At 42.2% G+C, this 23,096-nt stretch overlaps 9 protein-coding genes across 9 annotated transcripts; 7 read left to right on the forward strand and 2 right to left on the reverse strand.

The window, feature by feature from the left end:
* Positions 1–290: 290 nt before the first annotated feature.
* SBE22 (Sbe22p) lies at positions 291–2,846 on the reverse strand (the record flags this gene model as incomplete). Its single annotated transcript, XM_022606413.1, has 1 exon — positions 291–2,846. The coding sequence occupies one exon, from the start codon at positions 2,844–2,846 to the stop codon at positions 291–293; it is 2,556 nt and encodes an 851-aa protein (XP_022463111.1).
* A 649-nt stretch (positions 2,847–3,495) lies between these two features.
* Positions 3,496–6,579, reverse strand: KIC1 (putative serine/threonine protein kinase KIC1; the record flags this gene model as incomplete). The annotated part of the gene is made up of 1 exon (XM_022606414.1): positions 3,496–6,579. One exon carries the CDS (start codon positions 6,577–6,579, stop codon positions 3,496–3,498), a length of 3,084 nt encoding a protein of 1,027 aa, XP_022463112.1.
* Positions 6,580–7,641: 1,062 nt separating this feature from the next.
* Positions 7,642–8,595, forward strand: BIG1 (Big1p; the record flags this gene model as incomplete). The annotated part of the gene is made up of 1 exon (XM_022606415.1): positions 7,642–8,595. The coding sequence occupies one exon, from the start codon at positions 7,642–7,644 to the stop codon at positions 8,593–8,595; it is 954 nt and encodes a 317-aa protein (XP_022463113.1).
* A 1,595-nt stretch (positions 8,596–10,190) lies between these two features.
* Positions 10,191–10,859, forward strand: GEP4 (phosphatidylglycerophosphatase; the record flags this gene model as incomplete). The annotated part of the gene is made up of 1 exon (XM_022606416.1): positions 10,191–10,859. The coding sequence occupies one exon, from the start codon at positions 10,191–10,193 to the stop codon at positions 10,857–10,859; it is 669 nt and encodes a 222-aa protein (XP_022463114.1).
* Positions 10,860–11,154: 295 nt separating this feature from the next.
* Positions 11,155–14,055, forward strand: SFB3 (Sfb3p; the record flags this gene model as incomplete). The annotated part of the gene is made up of 1 exon (XM_022606417.1): positions 11,155–14,055. The coding sequence occupies one exon, from the start codon at positions 11,155–11,157 to the stop codon at positions 14,053–14,055; it is 2,901 nt and encodes a 966-aa protein (XP_022463115.1).
* A 528-nt stretch (positions 14,056–14,583) lies between these two features.
* PAL2 (Pal2p) lies at positions 14,584–15,396 on the forward strand (the record flags this gene model as incomplete). Its single annotated transcript, XM_022606418.1, has 1 exon — positions 14,584–15,396. One exon carries the CDS (start codon positions 14,584–14,586, stop codon positions 15,394–15,396), a length of 813 nt encoding a protein of 270 aa, XP_022463116.1.
* Positions 15,397–17,893: 2,497 nt separating this feature from the next.
* On the forward strand, positions 17,894–19,567 carry KNAG0B04370 (sugar porter family MFS transporter; the record flags this gene model as incomplete). Its single annotated transcript, XM_022606420.1, has 1 exon — positions 17,894–19,567. The coding sequence occupies one exon, from the start codon at positions 17,894–17,896 to the stop codon at positions 19,565–19,567; it is 1,674 nt and encodes a 557-aa protein (XP_022463117.1).
* A 401-nt stretch (positions 19,568–19,968) lies between these two features.
* On the forward strand, positions 19,969–21,882 carry MSR1 (arginine--tRNA ligase MSR1; the record flags this gene model as incomplete). The annotated part of the gene is made up of 1 exon (XM_022606421.1): positions 19,969–21,882. One exon carries the CDS (start codon positions 19,969–19,971, stop codon positions 21,880–21,882), a length of 1,914 nt encoding a protein of 637 aa, XP_022463118.1.
* Positions 21,883–22,064: 182 nt separating this feature from the next.
* YNG2 (histone acetyltransferase YNG2) lies at positions 22,065–22,904 on the forward strand (the record flags this gene model as incomplete). Its single annotated transcript, XM_022606422.1, has 1 exon — positions 22,065–22,904. The coding sequence occupies one exon, from the start codon at positions 22,065–22,067 to the stop codon at positions 22,902–22,904; it is 840 nt and encodes a 279-aa protein (XP_022463119.1).
* Positions 22,905–23,096: the final 192 nt, after the last annotated feature.

Genomic DNA, 23,096 nt, shown 5'->3' on the forward strand with positions numbered 1-23,096 from the left:
GCGTCGTAACTGTACTTGATAACGTCCTGGATAGCATCAGATGTTACGCCATCGTAACATACTTCAGCATATATACCCTGTTTCTCTTCTTTTGGCCGATATATTTTTCGGTTTCCTCCCAAAAAATAAGCAATAAGATCGTTATCTAGGGGAAGCATCGAAGAGAAGAAACAGAAGTAAAAAAGTGGTCCTTTAAAGAGTTGTCTGTGTATATATTAGTCAACTATTAGTTTGGTTTATTTCAGTTGATTATGGGTCGACAATTCGTTTGACAATAGCCCGCCCGCTATCTAGAATTTTTTATAATAATGAAGCCATTTCCTAACAAAAATGCTGTTGACGTTCTCCATATCGATCAGTTCAGTCATCGGTATCGGTATACAGAAGTTTGAGTCGTCCTGCGTGGCAAGACTCTTCATGTCCATGAAACCAAAATGGTAGTTCAGTAAAATGTTCAAACTAAACGATAACAATATTTTGTAGTTGCTGATGACTTTGGCGGAGCGATAGTACTCCCACGGTTTTTTCGCGAACATTTCAGGGTTTACAGGGGAGTTGCTGAACGGCTGGCCGTTGTGCACTACTATAATATCCATAATCCACATGAATAACGTATGATCAACACGTTCCAGTACATTCCACCACGTGTTAAAGTTCAAGCAGTCTTGGTTGAATTCGTCTTTGAAGTCGTCCGTACGAAGCAGATACGAACCCATGATACTTTTCGGTGACACAATCTTTTCGTCATATTGTTCCTGGCAAACGTCATTGAAGCACGCCAGTTGAATCAAATTCACAGCCTCCCAAACATCCTTCAAAGACCCAAAGGACTCGTCAGATAGGAAATGGTGGAATAGTAATTCGTCTCCAGGAAGTAAACCGGCTGAAGAAATGGATTTTAATTGTAACATCAACATTAAGTCCTTCGATATTTCGTCTTCCCCGTTCCGCTTAGTACGAATAACACGATTGATGCTCTGATCTATTTCAAGCTCTTTGTTTTTGGGGAAGTCCATTTTATTGATTAATTGGAGGACTTGCTCGTATGACTCCAAATACCGCGAAGTGATAATTTTTGCGTTACCTTGTAATACTTCACTGTAGACCTTGGATCTAACATCGGCAGTGAGTGCTGTCTCCCATATCATTTTCTTCAAACTTTTTAAAGAAGACTTGCGTGTAATATCCCTATCTAACAGCAGAATAAACTTTTGCTTATTTGTCTCATCCCTTATCATCCTTTGTTCACGCTCCGACGTTCTGTCAAGCTGGTCGATGGACGCCATGCTCATGCTTTTGGATATCTGCTTCTCATGCGCTCTCTTCTCGGCCACGTCCTTCGGTGGTAACCAGCTCGGTCTTGAGTGACTCATCATGTCCAATTTATCCTTCGATATCAAGATCAAATCCTCCAGGCCTTCATCACTAGCTTGCTTCAATTCGATAGGTAAGACGTCCGCCGAATTCGTTCTTTCGGTCAATTTCGATTTAGACAAGGTACTCGAGCTTTGAATGTATACATCGGACAGGTTTTTTGTCGTATTTTTAATGTACTGGAAATCTGAAACCCGATTGATACCAGGAATAGGTGACGTTGGCATTTGGAAGAAATCGAGACTACCAAAAGTCGTTTTTTCATTGGCGAAGGAGTTGTCCGGGGTTTTCAAGTTCTTGTTATACATGGACGGGTTGTTGTCTTTTTGAGGTGTAACGTTCAGTTCACTTTGATCCCTTGGTCCGCTTTGCAACCTATTTGGTTGATGATTCATCACATGCTTATGTTTAGGTCCAGATGAAGTTAAAAACGCACTAGTTGAGAAGGATGCCATTGGTATATTCCATATCAAAGAATCGTCAATATCCCCCTCTTGCAAATCTACCACAGGGTCTTGTTCGTCGTAGAACCTCTCCTTTTTCTTGATCGATTTTCTCAGCGAGGTTTCAGTCTGCTCTTTACGAAGTCTGTAACGTTGGGAAGCAGTTAACGGAATCTTATTTGGTAAAATTGCTGTTGTACTGTTGGAATGACCATATATGTTTGTGTTTGTGGTTCCTGCCGTAATCGGACCACCGTTGCTGAACGATTTCGATTGGTTGTAACCGGTATTCGTTTCATTCAACTGGTACGGCCTTGAGATCTGTTGCAGAATCGGCTCGCTGCCATTAGCGTGACGATAAGAACTCTGCTTCAAAGTGGTCGCCGACCCATCTGCATTATTCTTGAATATAAGTTTGGTTCTCAAAGGTGATGACTGTAGGGACTTCTCACTCGCGGAAGATACTGATAGCACATCGCCGTTGTTTGGGGTGTGTATATCAATGTCGATATTGCTTTGATTCATCATCAAAGTAGAATTACCTTCGGAAATCGTGGAGTTTCTGTCCCTCACATTACTTTTACTTATACCCAATGCCTCAAACTCGTGTTCAATAGATGACCTCCCCGAGTCGTAATCAGAAGAGGGAGACGAAAACAATTCTGAGGTTTTTGTGCCAATGGAATCATCAGAGATAGGCCTGTCGTTTCTCATCATGAAGCGTTTGTTGGGAGGCGAGAATTCGTCAAAAGATGCCAACTCGTTTTCCATCTTCATTTTGTTTGTATCCAGGGGAGTGCCAATCTCCGCTTTCATATTACTGAACTTCGACGACAGATTTTCACTCGGCCTGCGTTGATTTCCCAGTCCCAATGGGAGCCCTATTTTGGGGGACGTGGGCGACAGTCGTGTCCCAGTGGCGTTACTCTGATTCTTGGAAATGACTAAAGTCCTCAACGAAACCTCGTTGTACTGGGTTTTTGGAAAAGTGTTTTGTTTCAGACCACTTCCGCGACTTGTGGCATCCATTTTGTATGATATAATAAGCGAATGTCAGCCCTATTGTTTTGCTGCTTAGGGGTTACAGATGGGTGGTTTCAAGCTAGAAAAGGCTTCAAAACTTGTACGCCAAGAGAGTCTATCAGAACCTCAAATGGCTCTCTTGATTTTGTCCAATTTTTTTTTGTATTCAAAATACTGGTGGAAACAATGCCGACAAAATGCGTTGAAAAGTGCTGGGATGCCGCAAAAATACTCAAAGTCAACCGACTTACTTCACAATGTTGCCCTAACGTTAAAGTTTCGTTCCACAACAATTAAATTGATGCAGATGACGATCACAGACACGAACGTTCCAAGATCATGTCAAAACGCTCCTGCATCTTTCCACTTTCGAATCTATTTATTTTTTTCTTTCATTTTTTTTTGCGATTTTTCTTTCTCGAACAAGACGAATGCGCGCCAAGAAGTGAAGAGAAGATGCAGTAACCAACCGGGCTACGCAGGCTGTGTTTGATCGTGCGGTATGTGCGATCCCTACCGGAGGTTGGGGGCTGGGGAGGTTATTATGCAGAAGAGGGAAAAAAATGTTGAGTGAAAAGAGTATATATGTGATGCGCAGTACGTTATGTATTGTACTTCGCTTCTATGTAGGAGCATGCGTTTGTTCAGTGTCTTGCTACTTGTCTTCTACATCGCTGACTGTTGCCAAGGGAGCTGCGATGCTGCCACTGCTGTTGTTATTCTTGACCTCGTTGCCGTTCAGTGCAGAAGATACGGAGTTACCGGTGTTGGCGGACGTTGCTGATTCTAGCTGTGTCTTTAGCGTGTTCTCAATAACTGGGAGCCCCGTTTCGAACATCTGGAGTAGAATATTTAGTTCTTCTAGAACTTGTGGTTTGCGGTCCATGTGGCGTTTGACACCGGACCCCATCCCGAACGAGCTTACATCTTGGAACATATCCATCCGCAAAATGGTGGGAGGCGGAAGCATCACGTGGGGATCCCCCATCGTAGCGGCCATTGTTGCAGACCCCGGATTCGACGAGTTGTTAGATATACTTGTTGGCCCTCCTGGGTGAGAAAATGCATTGAGTTCCGACGCAGTGGCACTTCCAGTAGCGCCGACCGCAGCGTTCAACACCGAATGACTCGTTGAGGGATGGTTCGCGGTATATTCGTTGTTCAAAGAATTCTTCCTGTGGGATACACTTGGGCTTCTCTTGACCTTGCCTAAATTAGCTGCACCGTTCAACGCACTTCCGAAATCCATGTGCTTTTCGCTTATGGGCGTCATGGACACAGGGTTCTTCTTTGCTGAACTTGTGTTCACGCCAAATTGGTTGATATTCTCATTGCCTGGCACCCCTGCAGCGCTATTAGCTATGGGATCTAGTAGTTTATTCCTAGCAATTGTGGTCGGTAACGGCATTTGTAGTTTTAGATTGGGATTATTCTTCTTGAAGTCGACATTTACCCTCGTAGGCTCCTTTTCAGAGACTGTCGGTTTCACCACAGACGGGCTGGTGGACGTTAAGTTTGCGGAACTGCCACTACTATTGTGCGGTGCGTTTAGCGGATGCAGTAGCAAATCTTTACTCTCGTTTACACCAGTCATGGGTCTCATGGTGGGCGGGGCGCCCAAATTGGAGGCCGGGTTTGTCCCGTTTGCGTTGGTTGGTGATGAACCAACTCGTTTGTTTGGGGACCCAGTGGCAGAAAGAAGTACCTTCGCCGGTGACGGCGTCCGTTTGTGTACATTAGAAGCAGAGATGTTGTTATAACCGGAGGTAGCCCGAGAGATATCATCGGTGGCCGAGTTTGATGCGCCAGTTGTTTCGCTTTCGTTGATCCGCGGGCTTGACTTGTTGTTGTTAACGGTCAATCTTCTTACTAACCCGGGCGGTTGCTGATATGATAGCGGCGTAAGTGAAACTGTAGATGACCTTGGTTTCGTCTTTTGATCTGTAGATGTGGATATCGTTCCATCAGGTAACTCCTCTGGTATTTCGATCTCAACTGCCGTGGGTGCGGACGTTATTGCGCTCTGCGGTCCCTTAGACGGTTTGTTGAATTTTGTTTGTAAGACTGGGAGAGAGGGTGTGCTCTGTGTGTAGTATGGATTTGGGTTTCCACTAGGTCTCGATGCTGGATGCTGTGTGGTCTTTTCTACAGTAATGTCTTCCTTTAGAGTCCCCAAGACGGATGCAGAGTTAGTGGCTGATATTCGCGGTATTTCAGGTTCGCAACTTTCTACCTCTTTAATACCATCACTACCTTCAAACAAGTCTAGCAACTGTTTGGGCGCTTTAGTTTCAATTCTTCTACTCGTATTTGCGTTCGTATTAAATGTACTCGAACTGATTTTACTCTTGGAATGAAGCTGAGTCCCCGTCCCAGGAAGTGGTTTACTATGGTAATTCCCGGTATTGGTTGCTTGCTGTGGTGCATTTAGAGTGGAAGCATGATACATGGTAGTAGGTATTCCTTCCCCAATGGTGGTGCCCTGGAAAAAGCTTTTCGTAATATTTCCTGTCTGATAATAAGAGAATTGCTCCTCTTCTGGGTATGCATAATTGAATTGATCATGAGCCTCTGAAACCCATTCGCTATTTTCCTCTGGAATTGCGTCCACGTTAATGTTGTTCTCCAAGATGTACTCTGCTGAGCTTAAGGAATCAAAATCCCACTTGAAATCCAATTGCGAATTCTCTGTGTTATCCGAAGACTCTGCAACAACTGGAGTTTCCGACTGTTTTTGTCTCTTGTTATTATCATCATCGACACCGATAACGCTTTCCCTATTATTTTTATCTCTGAACAATAGATATCTTGTTATCAGCTCTTTCAGAACGATAGTGGGGGTCGTTTTATGCGCTTTTATGAATTTAGACTTTAACAATTCGTCAGCTGACAGTCTTTCGTTTGGATCTTCATCCAAACATAATGCAATAAACTCTTTTATGAGTGGGGTATAGTTTCTACCTTCTAATCTGGGTGGTTTCGACTTAGTGATCAGTTGCATCGCTCGAAGCGCTTCCACATCACAGTAGGGCGGATTCCCAGTAGAAATTTCATAGGCAGTAATACCGAGCGACCATATGTCGACTTTTGTATCATAGTAGACACCTTCCATGATAACTTCAGGCGCCATCCAGTACGGTGTCCCAGCCATTGTTTGTCTTCGAAGTGTTCTTTGGTTTAGCTGTGCAGCTACCCCGAAATCACATAGTTTCACACCACCTTCATTGGTTATCAACACGTTGGCAGCCTTTATATCCCTGTGTATAATGTTGTCCTTGTGAATGAATTTCAAGGCAACCAACAACTCTCGCATTATCACGCCAATATATTTTTCATCGATTTTCCCCGGTCGAAGCAGTGACCGAAGGGACCCACCAGCACAGTATTCCATAATGATCCAAAGACTTGTGTTCTTCAAGTAGGATCCATAGTATCTTGTAACGTTTGGTAGTTGTTTCAAAGAAGCCAAAAATTGTATTTCTCGCTGCACATCCTCTACCTCATCCTCGTCTGAATCCAAATTCAACACTTTTATTGCGTAAACGTGTTTCGTCCTCAAGTTGTAACCTTTATAGACAACACCAAACTTACCTTTTCCGATGACTTCCGTTCGTCTAAAGGCAGCGTTGATATCGTCATCTTTCTTCTTGGGGGCACTTCTCGTACTCGTTACAGCCGTATGAGTGGGGTGTTCCCCTGTATTGCTCGTCGCACCTTCGGGCACCATTTTTCTCATCATCCTTCACAGCTCTTCACCTCTTCAAATCTAAGTTTCAAGCAATACAGGACTGAGCCGTCGTCTTCTCAAATAGAGTTCAATAAGTCGCTGAAATTTCTATTAAAAGAACAAAAAACCAATCTCCAATATTCCTTTTTCTATGGCCATAGATGTCAGGATTAACAGCACCAATATCCTATTTTTTCTCGTTCCCAAAATAATCAAAGAATAGTTCTGTCGAGTGCTCTGGTCGCCTATACAAGCCCCGTTTGAGTCGGATCGTTACTCTTCCCGCGAATATGAGATCAATCAAACATTCAAAATTTTGCCATTGTTTGACCTTCTCTTTTCTCAAGTGGACGAAAGACATGATTTACCCGGATTCATATAAGCTCTTTTCGGGATCGACGTGCGTTGGTGTGTCAAGTATGATAGCGCCGGAGGTGTATAATTTTGATGGTTGCTGCTGTGCGTCCATGGATGGTTCAATACAGTAATATTTCAACAGAAATATAGAAGCAGGTATTTGTGGCTTATTTTTTCTTCCAATGAAAGACGCTATTAAAAGCTGTTTTATGCAAATTTGGGGAATGCAAGTGATGAAATGAGAAAGAGATGTAGCTTAGAATACTAGTGCAGTTGGCTAGTGAACACTACAAAAGACCTTTAGCAGTGAAAAGGGGGCATATAATCAAATTTTTATAGCACAGCAGCAAGGAGATTTTAAGGAAATAAAGACACTTCTTAAAAACCATGTTGTTTAACAAAGGGTGAATTGGGACCCATGTACGTGTTCTCTTTCTCTTTTTTTTGAAAATAGCTATATCTGAATTACAAAGTGCGTTCATGGGAACCCAGATATAATACTCGTATTGCTCGTTTAGTGTCAATTTGATTTTCAAGTTTGAAATTTCTGCGTTTTGACACAATTTCTCAATTTCTTTCGTATCGAATTGAAATTGAGGCGAAGAAAAAGGAAAAAACAGATTAAGTGAAGAGAAAAACTAGTTTAACGGTAAAGGAAACGGCTCGCAAAAGGAGACCAGATCGTTCCGGTGTGAACCATTCCTTTCTATTGGAGACATGTTTTGGTTGAAGCTATACAGCAGTTTTCTAATTTTGGTTTGTGTCTCTTCAGTATGTCACTGCTTCGAAAATGTCATGCTACAAACATCCGTTCCCGTAATTATGTATTCCCATCGATTGTCTCCAGGTCTTACCAAGTATCAGGATGCATATGACCCAGAGCAAAAAATACCGAAGGAATCGTTCAGATATATATGTGAGGAATTGATCGATAAGTGTAACTCCGACGCGTACATTTTTATCAACCAACCGGGATTGAACCGATGGGACTTTGAAGAATATAGACATTCTTTTAGTCATTTTGAAAAGTATATCAATGGAAGTTCAACTGCTTTGAAGTTTGAGCAAGTCGGTTTGCTTGACGATGAATTTTTTAAAGATCTATTGTCGTACACAAGCAAGGCTTGTAACGTGCGAGAAATAATTACTTTGGAAGGTAATAACACAGATGAATTCCAGCCATACATCGATACAGATTCAAGGATAGTCAGGATTGACTTTCCAAGGTTAAGCTCCGAAGTTGATTTAAGGGAAGAGGAAATCCAGCATTTTGATTCATACCTGCGCACTGTACTAGCACAGATCCCATCCCCATATCATACTGTAATTTACACTTCCTTAGAATCCAGTGAGTTTGATGCTGATCTATTGAAAAATCCCGGGGAAATCTTTCAAGACATATTTGCAACCAAGACCCAAGATATCGAGATTAATGACAGGTTGAGACAGGATCCTATTTTCAGAAATAGCCCAAACCCTCGTTTCTCTGGTATGGCAAATCAATACATTTCCGTCTTTGATTCCCATTTTGTCAAAGAGAACTACAATCTTTTGAAATTAATTGGAACCACATTTTTCTGTTTTGTGATATACCAAGTGTTTGCACTTTTTAGAGACGCACCTGTAGAAAAGAGGACGGAACCCGCCAAAAAAAAACTAAGCCAAGAATAACAGTTACAAGTGAAAAGAAGGAGGAGAAAGCCATCACTCGCCCACAAGAACAGGTCAGTACTTCAAGAAGACAGGAAAAAGAGGAAGCTAACTCCATTAAAAAGATAAAATAGGTAAATTGCACCCGCATAAATGTTCATATTCTATCTGAGACAAGTTTCCTTGATAGAATGTACACTTCTCATTAGATCGTGTTACTTCTTGTGTCTCTAGGTCATCGCTGATCCTGTTACAGGTACATTACTATCGAGTTAGGGCCGCGAGGATTTTCGGGAATCGACCTTGTTTATTAGTTCAAGTAATTTTGTTTCTAGCTTTTAGCGTCGTTGCTTATAATATGTGCATTTTTTCTATCATTATGTAACCTTTCAGATGCAGTGGAATTAGGCTTTACTAACTCATCATTGTTATTTCTCCAGTTTTGGGAAAGGAGGTTTAACCAAAAAAGTTGAACAACTTTCTCGTTCATTTCTGTTTTTAGTAAGAAAGTGCTGAATACAGAAAATGACTATTATAGGGGTGATAAGATATCATCATAGGCATAAACATTATATGAAACGAGAATGAAACGTGGCAATTATGAAACATAATCCTATTCTGAGAATATCTGGGAAATTCTCACATATATAAAGACTAGTTATATCTATAGTATCGGTCTCTATCTTTCTGGACATACAGAAGAGACCATCGAACCTTATACTTAAATAGTATAAGTAAGAAGGCAACTTTACCTAAGTTATCTCTTAATCTCTACTCACAATGGGATAGTCACGGCGAGAAAGACAATATCCAAAAGAAAGTGCTAATAGTTATTTTAGAAAAAATAACAGCTTGTAAGAGCTAAAGCAGGTTGTGATTGAGAAAAAGTGTGTAAGGAATCTGATATTGTGTATTTACGCCGTATACGTAAAGTATTTAGTTATATCAGTTGTACTTGCTTGTCTAAGACTGATTCCTTCCTTGAGTCCCGGATTTAGAGACGGTCTTGAAAGATGTCGGTGCAGCTACCTTGCGGCTTATATACGTTCCAGATAACGGGCCATCCGCATGTCTCAAATTCGTATACTCACACGTCGGGTTATAATAGTTCACAGTACTGTATTAGATAAAGTAACGGGTCATGAGTCCATTCCCAAAGGGAGTTTTTCAATTTATCCTCACACAACTTTGAGTGAAGGGTCTATATAAAGCTGCTGAATATAGAAAATGACTATTATAGGGGTGATAAGATATCATCATAGGCATAAACAGAATATGAAACGATAATGATACGTGACAACTATGAAACGTATAACATTGATGCCACGAGGAAGTTAATATGCTACACTGTGAAGCATACTTACTACTCTGAGAAAATCTGGGAAATTCTCACATATATAAAGACTAGTTATATCCATGGTATTGGTCTCTATCTTTCTGAACATACAGAAGAGACCATCGAACTTTATACTTAAATAGTATAAGTAAGAAGGCAACTTTACCTAAGTTATCTCTTAATCTCTACTCACAATGAGATAGTCACGGCGAAAATGACAAAATCCAACAAAAGCTACCATCTTTCAGAGGGTAACAGGTCAAAAGGGACTGGGAACGGAATGTTGCAAGACCTAAACATATTTGGAACCTTGAATGCTTTCAAACTGCTGTACAATCCCAAACTATGCAAACATTATGGTGTGTTTCCCACCTTCGACCAGGTTCCTATCCCTGTAAACAATTCCATAAAAGCTATAGTATTGGACAAGGACAATTGCTTTGCATATCCGAAACAATCCACTGTATGGCCCGAGTACAAGGCCCAGTGGGAAAAGCTAAAACAAACTTATCCGGGGAAGGCTTTGCTCGTGGTGAGCAACACTGCAGGATCAGGTGACGACACAGATTTCAAAGAAGCCAAGCTGATTGAACAACAAACGGGTGTCAATGTGCTACGACACTCGAAGAAAAAACCTGGCTGCAAAGAGGAGATACTACGGTACTTTCGAGAGAACAATGTAACAACCAACCCACAAGAAATCGCCGTGATTGGCGACAGATTACTGACAGATGTCATGCTGGCCAATATGATGAACGCTTACGCTGTATGGATCAAAGACGGTGTCAAGATCTCAAACAACCCCATTGTCCGGTTTGAAAAAAGACTCGCCAGCTATATGGGGTTGGGCACTCAAAGTAGCAAGCGGGACCATTCAATAATAACAAACGATGACATACTCCCCCTGGGGACGTCTAAGATCGGCAATCCCAAACCTTCAATTACATAACCTCCTGTATACACCGTGTCCTGCACCAACTCGGCGCTACCAACTCGCCTGAACGACAAACGAGATCTTCGGACACGAACCGAAAGAAAAAAATCCCAAGCCGAAAAAAAATTGTTACATCTGAAAATAATTTTTCAGAAAAGAACAACAAGGCAAAAACGAGATTGAAGCGCAAGATCGAAATTGGCTGCGCGTAGCTATAGGTCCTTTCAGCTTCAACCAGACGGTGACTCATCCTGTATCATAGTTTAACCTAACAACCCCCATTTTGGTTGCTATTGATACCTCTCTGAAGATGTCCGAAGGTGATTTAGCCGCTGGTATCTCCAGTCTGTCATTGGATCAGACGGGCCCTGTGCCACACAACTTTAAGAAACACAGGAGACCGAATAGAGCTTTCCACAATTTGAACTCTGCGAATCCGACACTTAATGATTTGCCGAGCTTCCCCGGAATGCCTGTCCATGGTAGAACCTCCTCCTGGACTGGGGCTTCTCAGAGTGCATCCGGATCTCCATTCATCCAGCCCCAGAGTTTCACTCCAAGGCAGTTTGATGCTTCACAATTCCCAGCACCGGGATCCCCCTACGTAGGCAACGGTGTGCCTCCCTCTCCTGGATTCAACACCGCCTCTGAACAGTTTATGGTACCTGCTGGCCCTGGAGCTTCGACCCCCACGCCAAATGCCTCGTTTTCCCCCGTATATGAAGAATCGAACTACAACACCTCTCACATCATTGCCACTCAGAGATGGGAGGAGCAATTGCTGTATCTACAGAAGATGTACCAGACCATAAAGGACCTCAACGTACCGCTACCAACTACCGAGTTCTATTGCAAGGATCAATCCAAATGTGACCCGAGATTCATGAGTGTTTCTATGTATGCGCTGCCGGAGGACAGCCATCTGAGAAGCGCCACAAAGCTACCTATTGGGCTGACTGTACAACCGTTTGCGCAAACTTTACCGGAGGAGCCCGTTCCTATCGTAAAGTCTATCACGAACATGGTCTTAAACGATGGCTCTGAAGATTTGAAAGAACCTATACGTTGTATGAGATGTCGCACGTATTTGAACCCAGGATTTCAAATTGGTTACGATGGCAATGCGTGCTGTAATATTTGCAACGTCAAAATGAAGTTGTCCATGGAGGAATTTGGCAACGGAGTGATTGATGGCCAAGGTGGGCTTGATAGATTGGAGACATCGTTCGGTACTGTCGACTTCTTGGTGCCAAGGCAGTATAATGCAACTAAGGACGCGGCTCCATTACCACTGCATTACGTGTTCTTGATAGATACGTCCCTGCTGGCTAATGAAAACGGTAGCTCATTGGCTGTAGTTGAGGCGGTCAGAAACTCCATCGAATACATCAGCGAGAATCAAGAAAATTGTAAGATTGCCATCATAGCTTATGACAATAAGTTAAAGTTCTACAAGTTGATACCGGAATTAGAAAGTGCGCAAGAATACATCGTCAACGATCTCCAAGACGTCTTCCTACCATTTTACAATGGGCTTTTCACCAAACCAAAGGATTCCATGAAGGTGATAAACGACACATTGAGGAAGATCAGCGACTTCATAGTTGCCGACAAATACAGCCAGGTCCCACACGCATGCTACGGTACCGCTCTAGAGGCAGCCAAACTAGCCCTGAGTACCGTCACCGGCGGTCAAGGTGGTAAAATTGTTTGCTCCTTGAACTCGTTACCAACTTTGGGTAAGGGCAACCTACAATTGAAGAAGGATGACGCGTTGAAGAAACACGTCAAATGTGACAACGAATTTTATAACCAGATTGCAGACCAGCTGATGAGATCCTATATTTCTCTAGATCTCTACGTGACTGGTGCAGGATTCATTGATATGGCAAGTGTGGCGAAACCCGTTGAAAAGACATCCGGTATGTTGAGATACTACCCACATTTCCGCTCCGACCATGACGAATTCTTATTAGTTAACGATATGGTGAGCAATATAGCTAAAATTGTGGGTTATCAAGGTCTGCTTAAAGTTCGTTGCTCTGCTGGTTTATCGGTCGAATCTTATTACATGGATGCCATAGATTACTCGGATCGTGAACCAATGATCCCTGTTTTAACTAAGGATACAACCGTGGATGTTCTCTTCAAGTATGACGAAAAGTTGAAGGCCGGTAAAGATATGTATTACCAAACCGCTATGTTGTACACGGATATTCATGGTGTTCGAAAGGTCCGCTCCATCAATACCAGCAGCAGAGTGTCCAAAAATATCAGAGAGATCTTCAAGTACGTGAACCAAACAGCGGTGCTTAGAATAATGATCAAAGATATTATCCGCACTCTGGGCAACTGCGACTTCCCAGCCATCCGGAAGGTGATTGACGACAAACTAGTAGACATATTAACGCAATACAGAGCATTGATCAGTGGTAACTCTTCGTCGCAACTCGTCCTTCCTGATGCGCTGAGAACACTGCCAATGTACATGCTATCGTTCGAAAAGAGTGCATTGATGAGACCAAATATGCAAAGTACAAGGGGCAACGAAAGAATTTTTGATTTGATGAAATACAGCATGTTCGACAGCGCCAAACTGTCCTTCAAATTATATCCCCAAATCATCCCATTTCATGAAATGTTGGAAGAGACAGACTTGATGTTTTATGACACAAACGAAAGGCTACTTCAAGTTAGCCCTACAACAATTCCAAATCTTTCTGTCCGTGACGGTCATGCGTCGCTAATGAACGGTGGGTGTTACTTTGTGTTTGACGGTACGCACATTTACTTGTGGTTCAACGAAAATACAAACAAGATGTTGTTACAAGACTTGCTTGGCATCGACCCATCCTTGCCAACTGCGTCCATTACCTTGGCCGGGGGCTACTTGCCTGAGTGCGGGACGAGCATCAATGAAAAGGCCCGCAACATTGTCAAATATTGGTCTCATATCACTGCGCAGCCAACCATCCCGCTAATCTTGCTGAGACCAAACATCGATCAATACTACAGCTCAACCATGACTAACATCCTCTGTGAAGATAAAAGCATGAACCTGATTGAGGACTACGACAACTACCTTATCAACCTGCACCGCAAGATCCAAGAGAGGCTTGCCAAGGACGATTTCGTAAAAGTCTCCACCAGCAGCGGAAGCTCACTTGGTAAAGGTCACGAGCAATTCCACCAAAAGTTTGTACAGTTCTAATGGAACTCGAGAACAAACATAACCTGTAAACTATGTATGAACTGTATAAAGACTGGTTTGTAAGCAACATGAATAATAGTAGCTACGCGCAACTGTCACGTCCATGTTCAGCCGCCCTTCCCCTACACTTTTCTCAAGCAGAGAAAGTCCAACCACGAGGATTATACGAATACAACGTTGTCTCAAGCAGAGAAAGTCCAACCACGAGGATTATACGAATACAACGTTGTCTCCCACATACTGCAATTTGGCGAGAACAGATTATAACCTCAAAACGTCAAGTATTCCAGGTTTCGAGATGCCCATCATTCGTCGAAAAAAAAAAAAATTAAAAAAAAAAAGAAATGGACGACTAACGGAGTCTAAAACGTAGGAGATGAGCTGTAGTTTTCCCGAACATTATACATTGAAAGGTGCGACTTGAACAACTATCCACTTACTGTACTGGCTACTCTTTTTTATAGCTTATACCTTTGTATCCAGCTGTGGGATACCTTTAGTACTATACTTATTATTTGAGTTTGAAAGATGTCTGAAAGAGGGATGAAAAGCACCAATCCATTCAGGACTGAGAAGGAGAACGATGCTCGATTCGTTAGTAGCTCGACAAATCCGTTTGTCAGCTCGAGCGAGAGATCCAAAAACACACATAGCGGAAACAAGGGCCTGGCTCATAGTCGTAGCAGCAGGAATTTTAACGATGAGGCCAATGTCTCGGAAAAATATCCGGAGCAACGGCGCCACAAAACCCACCACCATCACCATCGCAGTTCCAAGGACAATACGAGGCTTGACACTATAGATAAGCTAGACGTCACGGGAATATTCTCACAAGCTGGGTTTCACCACGACGGGCCATTCGATGCAGCGAGACCTCAAAGAAATCGTCGAAATGACAAAAATGCCCCAGTATTGGCCTTCCCTATGAATGGAGAAAATAGCAGTTTGACAAGGCCACGTTTACAAAATTCAACAAAGTCGTTTTCGTCAACGAGCGACGATTCTTCTAGTAGTGTTGGCATCACCAGAAGAGGTACAGTATCTGGCCAATTTGACAGTGCAACAAGAAGCAGAATGGTACACAGTCAATCGACGGCAGGACTTGGGTCCAGTACGTTCTTAGATGGTGCACCAGCCTCTCAGGAGGCTGTGAGAGAGGATATTAGGACGCGTATCAGAAGAAACCAAACCGTTAAGGCGAATAGGCGAAAGTCCATAGGTGATATGCTGAGAGCAGAATTTATAGGTACCCAGGAGGAAAAAGTCGGTGATGCGCCAAAGAGAAATGGCAGTAAGTTACTTAGAAGAGTGAAGAGTTTGAAGACACGTAATAAATCGTGACTGTTGGAGAGCGAGTTAGGCGAAAAGTTAACGCTTTCTTCGGATAACACACAAGAAGTGCCCATACCTTTGAAGAAAACCAATGCAGCTTGTTTACCGTGTTTATCCACCATCGAAAATATTAGTCTGCTTTGTGCAAACTCTTTGCTTTCTGGCACTGTATATGCACTCCACTTTGTTTTTTTACACCTATGAGCTCACCTCTATGTCATCGTTGGTTTTCTTATTGTACAACACAATGTACTACAGCCAACCATGCCAGAAAATACTTGAGCATAAAAAATCTTTGCTTGCAATATTACTCAATCAAGTGACTTTACTAAGGTTAAACTTGAACTGAAAACCACTCTGCTACTTTTTCATTGCCTCTAATAATAGCAGATATATGTGCCCTATAGTATTATTCAGGGTAGGAGGGGAAAACTTCCGTTAGATCAGCAATTGTTGGAATGAGACAGACGTATCCTTTATATTGGCGTCAGCGTGAATTTGAAAAAGACAACTGCTTGAGGGGTTTTCTGGGAGAAGGGGAACTAGTTTAAAAATTGCCAGATGTATTCCTTTCTTTTTAGTACAAACTTCATACGCTTAATATGAGTTACAACGAGGCTATTGGCGGGCAAAGACTATCAGTGAATTTTTACCAGCGAAGGAGCGCGTATTTGAAAGTCTTGGCCTATTACAGTGCGCTATCGTAAGAAAATTGTATTTGATTTAGAAGATCGTGGTTTACTTCCAGTGTCTTTTAAATGTTTTACGATCTGTTTTTGCACCATACAAAACGATTGTAGTACAGGAATACTGTTTAAGACCTCTATCAGCTATTAATATTTTACGAAGAACGTACTACTATCCCCATGTGCCGTGACCAAAAAAAACCTAAAGATAGTAACCCTGATATATTGACTTATGGCTCGCCAATTTTATAAGATTAATATCATGGCAAACAAAAAGGTACTCGATTGCAAAATATTTTTTTATATCAGTACCAGCAAGGCTTTTCCCCTTCTGAATAAATGTCAATAAAGTAAGATTCTCTTTCAACGAGTGATTATATTCAATTATATAAGGTATAGAGAAAGTCAAGGTCAATGAATTTATATTGAAACAGGTCTGCTGTCGGAACAACAGCTGATTTGCTAATAAACTTGACTTTGAGAAGCAGATAACATATCTATCCAAAGATGACTGTTCAAAATTACGTCATAATGTATTCCAATCATCGGAAAAAAAACGCGGCAAAACTTCGAAAGCCGTTTCAGGGCTATCTTGAAGAAGCGGCATGAAAAAAAAGAAATACGGCAAAAAAGTTTTTCCGAGATTTGACCGGCACTGTTTGTGTCGGAAAAACTTCTCGGTGAAACCTTATTTGATCAAGCCGTGGCAAAACGTTGAGTTGAACCCTCTCAATAATGTTCCGGATAAGAGGAAACGAACGGCATTAGTTTAGTTTTTCTTATTACCGTGTTCCAAGCCCAAAACGAGATATTTCTGGAAGTCCAGCTCCTGTGATTAATCGGATTTATTTCCATCCTCCTTTTTTGTTGAGAATGGCTTCGCATGTTTAGTGCTAAAACGATAGAAACTGTCTCTGTAATTGCTTGCCGGCCGTTTCTTCTACCCTGAGAAATTGCCAGACAAACTTTGAAGTGCTGGGTTTTCTGATAGAAGCATTCATTCTTGAGGGTGTCGACCCAGCAGGCAAAATAACTGGCCTCAAACCTACTTGAAGTGTTAGTAGTTTACATCAGAAAAGGAGTAACTCACGCCCTTTCTGGTCAATGGAAGATTATTTCATTCTTTTCCGTCCATGCTACATTGCACCAGGCTTAAGATTAGGAGGTAGCCTCTTATTTACACCCACATCGCTTTCGAAAGGGGCGACGAGAGACCCTCGGCCTCATACGGCAAAATGTTTTTCTCGAGGGTCGACCCACATAACACTACCCAGACATCACACCAAACCGTTAAATGCATTTTCTTTTATCGTCGATACTTTCTTACGGCAAATTCTCTACTTAGAAACAGCCGTGCGACGAGGGGACGGGTCCCGCTTTCTTTTACTTAATCATCAATTTTCCCGAATATTTTGAAGTTTTTCCGAACACGTCATCTCGGAAAAACCCTCGAAAGTTTTTTTTCCGTAAAGCCAAATAATGGTCTTTTATCCGAAAAAAGGAAAAAACATCACAAAAAAAAACAAAAAAGAAAGGAAAAAGAACGTCATAGCGCTTAGTTTCTGTGGTTTTTACTCACAAACAGTGTAGTTACCAGCCTAACTGTTTTCATTTCATTTCTTGCCATCCATCCCCCACTCGAATTTAATGTCCGTTCCCCCGGCTTAATTAATCACTCATACGAGGAGACGATAAAGATATAAAAGCGAAAGGAATCGAGTTTTCTTAGTTATAATCTTGTTCATATTTCTTTCTACTACTTTTTTATTGTACGGAACACCAACCAACAAGTATCCATATCTTAAAACACCAATTAAAATATGGATTCTACACCAGACGCTATAAGTCCCTCAAAGTCGAATTCGTCTATTGATGATGGATTCGAATCTAACAATTCAAAAATTATCAACCAAAAGGATGACATTCAACAATCTGAGTGTGAAATTGAGTCCCCAAACAACAATAAAAGTGCCTTAATGGCCGTTGCACTTTCGTGTGGTATGGTCGCTTTCGGTGGTTTCATTTTTGGTTGGGATACTGGTACTATTTCAGGTTTCGTTGCTCAAACAGATTTCTTAAGAAGATTTGGTCAAAAAAATGCAGATGGTACCCACTATTTGTCCAAGGTTAGAACTGGTCTAGTTGTCTCTATTTTCAACATTGGTTGTGCCATCGGTGGTTTAGTTCTAGCCAAATTGGGTGACACTCACGGTCGTAAATTGGCTTTGGCTATTGTCGTCTCCATCTACATTGTCGGTATTGTTATTCAAATTGCATCCATTAACAAATGGTACCAATATTTCATTGGTAGAATTATTTCAGGTCTAGGTGTCGGTGGTATTTCCGTTCTGTCGCCCATGTTAATTTCCGAGGTGTCTCCAAAGCAACTGAGAGGTACGTTGGTCTCCAGTTATCAACTGATGATCACATTGGGTATCTTCCTAGGTTACTGTACCAACTTCGGTACCAAGAACTACGACAACTCTGTTCAGTGGAGAGTTCCATTGGGGTTGAGTTTTGCCTGGGCTTTACTGATGATTGGTGGTTTGTCTTTTGTTCCAGAATCCCCACGTTACTTGATCGAAAAGGGTAGGATGGATGAAGCTAGAGATTCTCTTGCCCAAGCCAACAAATGTGCCCCAGATCATCCATTTGTGCAACATGAATTGGATACCATTTCAGCTAGTGTTGAAGAAACCAGAGCTGCCGGTGATGCCACGTGGATGGAATTGTTCAAACCATTTATGTTCAAGCGTACGTCTATGGGTGTTATGATTCAATCTCTACAACAGTTGACTGGTGACAATTACTTTTTCTACTACGGTACTATTGTTTTCAAGGCTGTCGGTTTGGAAGACTCGTTTGAAACCTCAATTGTCTTCGGTGTTGTAAACTTCTTTTCCACCTGTTGTTCTCTATACACTGTCGACAGATTTGGCCGTCGTAACTGTTTGTTGTGGGGTGCCGTTGGCATGATTTGCTGTTACGTTGTATATGCCTCCGTCGGTGTTACCAGATTATGGGCTGATGGTCAAGACAATCCATCCAAGGGTGCAGGTAACTGTATGATTTGCTTTGCCTGTTTCTACATTTTCTGTTTCGCCACTACCTGGGCTCCAATTGCCTACGTCATTATTTCTGAAACTTTCCCATTGAGAATCAAGTCCAAGGCTATGTCTCTGGCTACCGCCTCCAACTGGATTTGGGGTTTCTTGATTAGTTTCTTCACTCCATTCATCACTCAAGCCATCAACTTCTCGTACGGTTACGTTTTCATGGGCTGTATGGTTTTTGCCTACTTCTACGTCTTCTTCTTCGTCTCTGAGACCAAGGGTCTAACTCTAGAAGAAGTCGAAGTCATGTACAGCGAAGGTGTTCTGCCATGGAAGTCTTCTGCCTGGGTTCCACCTTCCAGAAGAGCTGCTGATTATGATGTTGATGCCTTGATGCACGACGATGTTCCCTTCTACAAGAGAGTCTTTGCCAGAAACTAAGTTTTCGGCCATTGATTTCTTCGTTTTTACCTCCTATCAACAGGAAAAAAATAGGTTAACAGGCCATCTGTTGGTTTTAAACCAAATGGGTTAAAGACACCTATCATAATTGCACATACATTTTTATTACGAAGTCGGAGTTTATACAGATACATTATTACATATACAAATTACATTATTAAATTTTAAGAAAGCCTTCTTTCATATCTCGAGTTCCTCATTTTATTCTTGTTTTGAGAAAATATTCTCGAAAATGTTTCAGTTTCTGACTTTAAAAGGTCAGATTCTAGGGAAAGAAGTTGTGTTCAGAGGGTTAGCATCCTGCTGAACTGCATTTACACAAGTGTTGATGGTCTAACTTTGCCTCGAGGGTACAGCATATCTTATTTCATTTTTTTGGAATGCTTTATTCCAGGTGGAAGGCCTTTACTAAAGGATTCTCGTATCTTCGGCACACACCAGAGGAATGCAGGTTGAAGGGGCAAAGTTTCCGATCATATAGGCCGGTGTACTTATTTTGCCGCTTCCAGCACACTACGACACAGAGTCTCAGTAAGGAGCCTTCAACGTTTCCAAGTAACGTACTTGTTGAGACACGCACAGAAATAGCAAAAAAATTGCATGAGTTGTCAGGAATTGACAAACATTTCATTTACGAGAGTATTGACCGACCAAATAAACTCGATTCCGGCGATTTATTACTTCCAGTGCCCAGATTAAAATACAAATGCAATAGCTACAAGGAATTGGCCAAACAATGGGCCGCTGGACTTTCTCAGCTGCCGTGCTGCGAAAAAGTTGTGGCCAGTGGCCCATTTATCCAGTTCTTCCTCAATCACTTGCTCTTAACCACTAGTAGCATCCCATGCATTCTCCAACAGAGCGACAACTACGGCCGATCTGATTTACTCCTGGGCAAGAGAACCTTAATCGAGTACTCCTCCCCCAATATAGCTAAGCCATTCCATGCGGGGCATCTACGATCAACAATAATTGGCGGCTTTCTATCCAATCTGCATGAAACACTTGGGTCTGATGTCATCCGAATGAATTACTTAGGGGATTGGGGAAGGCAATTTGGGATCCTTGCAGTGGGGTTTGAGATGTTTGGTGATGAGACTAAACTGGAACAGGACCCTATATACCACCTGTTTGACGTTTACGTAAGAATCAACAAGGAAATGCTAAAAGAAGAAAATTCAACCTTGCCGTCAAACTCGATAAAGAGCAAAGTGAGGACGTATTTCAAGAATATGGAAGAAGGTGATCCCTCTGCACTACAGCTTTGGAAACGACTTCGGGATTTGTCGATCCAAAAATATGCAGAAACCTATTCCAAGCTGAACATTAAGTTTGACTCTTACTCGGGAGAATCAAGTGTGCCTCCAGACACCGTCAGACAGGTCCTACAAAGGTTGGGTGAAAAGGGACTGACTTATAAAGACAACGGTGCAACCGCCGTGGACCTGTCCGTTTACAGCAAAAACTTGGGACAGGTTATTATTCAGAAATCCGATGATACATCACTGTACGTTACGAGGGATATTGGGGCTGCTGTATCTCGTTATGAGAAATATCATTTTGACAAAATGATATACGTCATTTCCTCTCAACAGGATCTTTACATGTCTCAACTATTCAAAATACTGGAGCTATTGGGGTACGAATGGGCCAAAGACTTGGCCCATGTAAATTTCGGAATGGTTAAAGGGATGTCCACCCGCAAGGGAAACGTCGTATTTTTGGACACAATAATAAACGAGGCGACGAACCGAATGTTACAGGTGTTACAAGGCAACCCTCAGAAATGCAAGCAAGTCAGTGATCCATACGACACTGCACAAAAGATAGCTATATCTGCTATTATGATACAGGATATGCAAAGTAAAAGGGTAAACAATTACGACTTCAAATGGGATAGAATGCTCTCCTTTGAGGGGGACACTGGTCCGTATTTGGAATACACACATTCTCGGTTATACTCTATTGGGGAAAAGTGCTCGGATATCACAATGAAAGATTGTAAAACGGCTGACTTTACTTTATTAACGGAACCATTGGCTATCAATCTCGTGAGATTGCTAGTACAGTATCCTGATGTACTGCTGAAATCATTAACCACAATGGAGCCATCCACAGTTGTCTCCTATCTGTTTAGAGTTGCACACCAAGTTTCCTCCTGTTACAACGTTCTCTGGGTTGCAGGGCAAGAACCGCGCGTTGCTGCGGCTCGTCTTGCTCTGTATTGCTCGGCAAAACAAGTACTTAAAAACGGGATGAGACTTATCGGACTGACGCCAGTGAACAGAATGTGAAACGAGAACGCAGCTTGCAAACAGCATCCTTGTACATAGACATGTTAGTAATACTCATACCACCGACCAAAAAAAAATAATACTTAACAAAAATAAAACAGCCAGTCGATCAGCTACATGTATGCCAAATATAAGTTCGATGGTACTTTGAACACCACCAGCCACACCCACATCACGTTAACATGGATCCAAGTTTGGTGTTGGAGGAGACCGTTCAAGATGTGTCCAACTTGGATGCAGAGTTTCGTTACATGCTAGAGGAGATGAGAGGCACAGATGCAGAGTTGCAGGAAAGACGGAAGAAATGTCAACAAAAGGAGGCTCAGATGCACAAGTTTATACGACAGAACGGATCGATCACCGAGTTCCCCAAGGAGGATACGGTAGAGAGGGAGCTCCATGACAGTCTGGCCGCTTTCAAAGAGTTGCAGAGGGATAAAATACTGTTAGCCAATACATCCTTATTTCTTGTGTCAAGGCACTTGGAAAAACTAGATAAAAGTATCGCCATCCTAGAGGAGGACGGTGTATTAGCACCACTGGAAGACGAGTTGGAATCGGTACCGGATTCCGGTAGAGAAGACTCTGTATCCAGTGTGACAATGGAGAGAAACAAACGTCTTTCCGCCGCCGTCCCTACGGATGGTTCAAGTCTCAAGAAAAAGAAATACATGCGCTCGGTGTCCATTGACAAAGACAGCGATTTTTCGAAGCAGGCCACACGGAAAACCATATCTCCAGTACGAATATCTGATAATGACATCGACACGGACACACAGAAGTACGACGATGAACTCTTTTCCAACAACGCGGAAAACGACGAAGAGGACAAAACGCTCTACTGCTTCTGTCAGAGTGTGTCCTACGGCGAAATGGTGGCCTGTGACGGACCCAACTGCAAGTACGAATGGTTCCACTACTCCTGCGTGAACCTGAAGGAGCCACCAAAGGGCACCTGGTACTGTCCGGATTGCAAAGAAGAAATGCTCCGGGAAAAGACGCCCAAGAAGAAAAAAGCGTAAGCACTAAAATCCTCTCCCTTGAGAAACCTCGACATTATCCCTGCCGATAGACTCACGGACACAGTCCATGCTCAATGGTCATCGGCTTAGAAGAAGCCGTTCGATCACGTGCCGCAAATATATTTTTGAGACTCAAAAAAAAAAAACAAAAAGCGAAAAAAAAAACTAGACTGAAAATTTTTTTTCTAGATG

Source organism: Huiozyma naganishii, chromosome 2, assembly GCF_000348985.1.
Source record: "Huiozyma naganishii CBS 8797 chromosome 2, complete genome".
Taxonomy (NCBI): domain Eukaryota; kingdom Fungi; phylum Ascomycota; class Saccharomycetes; order Saccharomycetales; family Saccharomycetaceae; genus Huiozyma; species Huiozyma naganishii.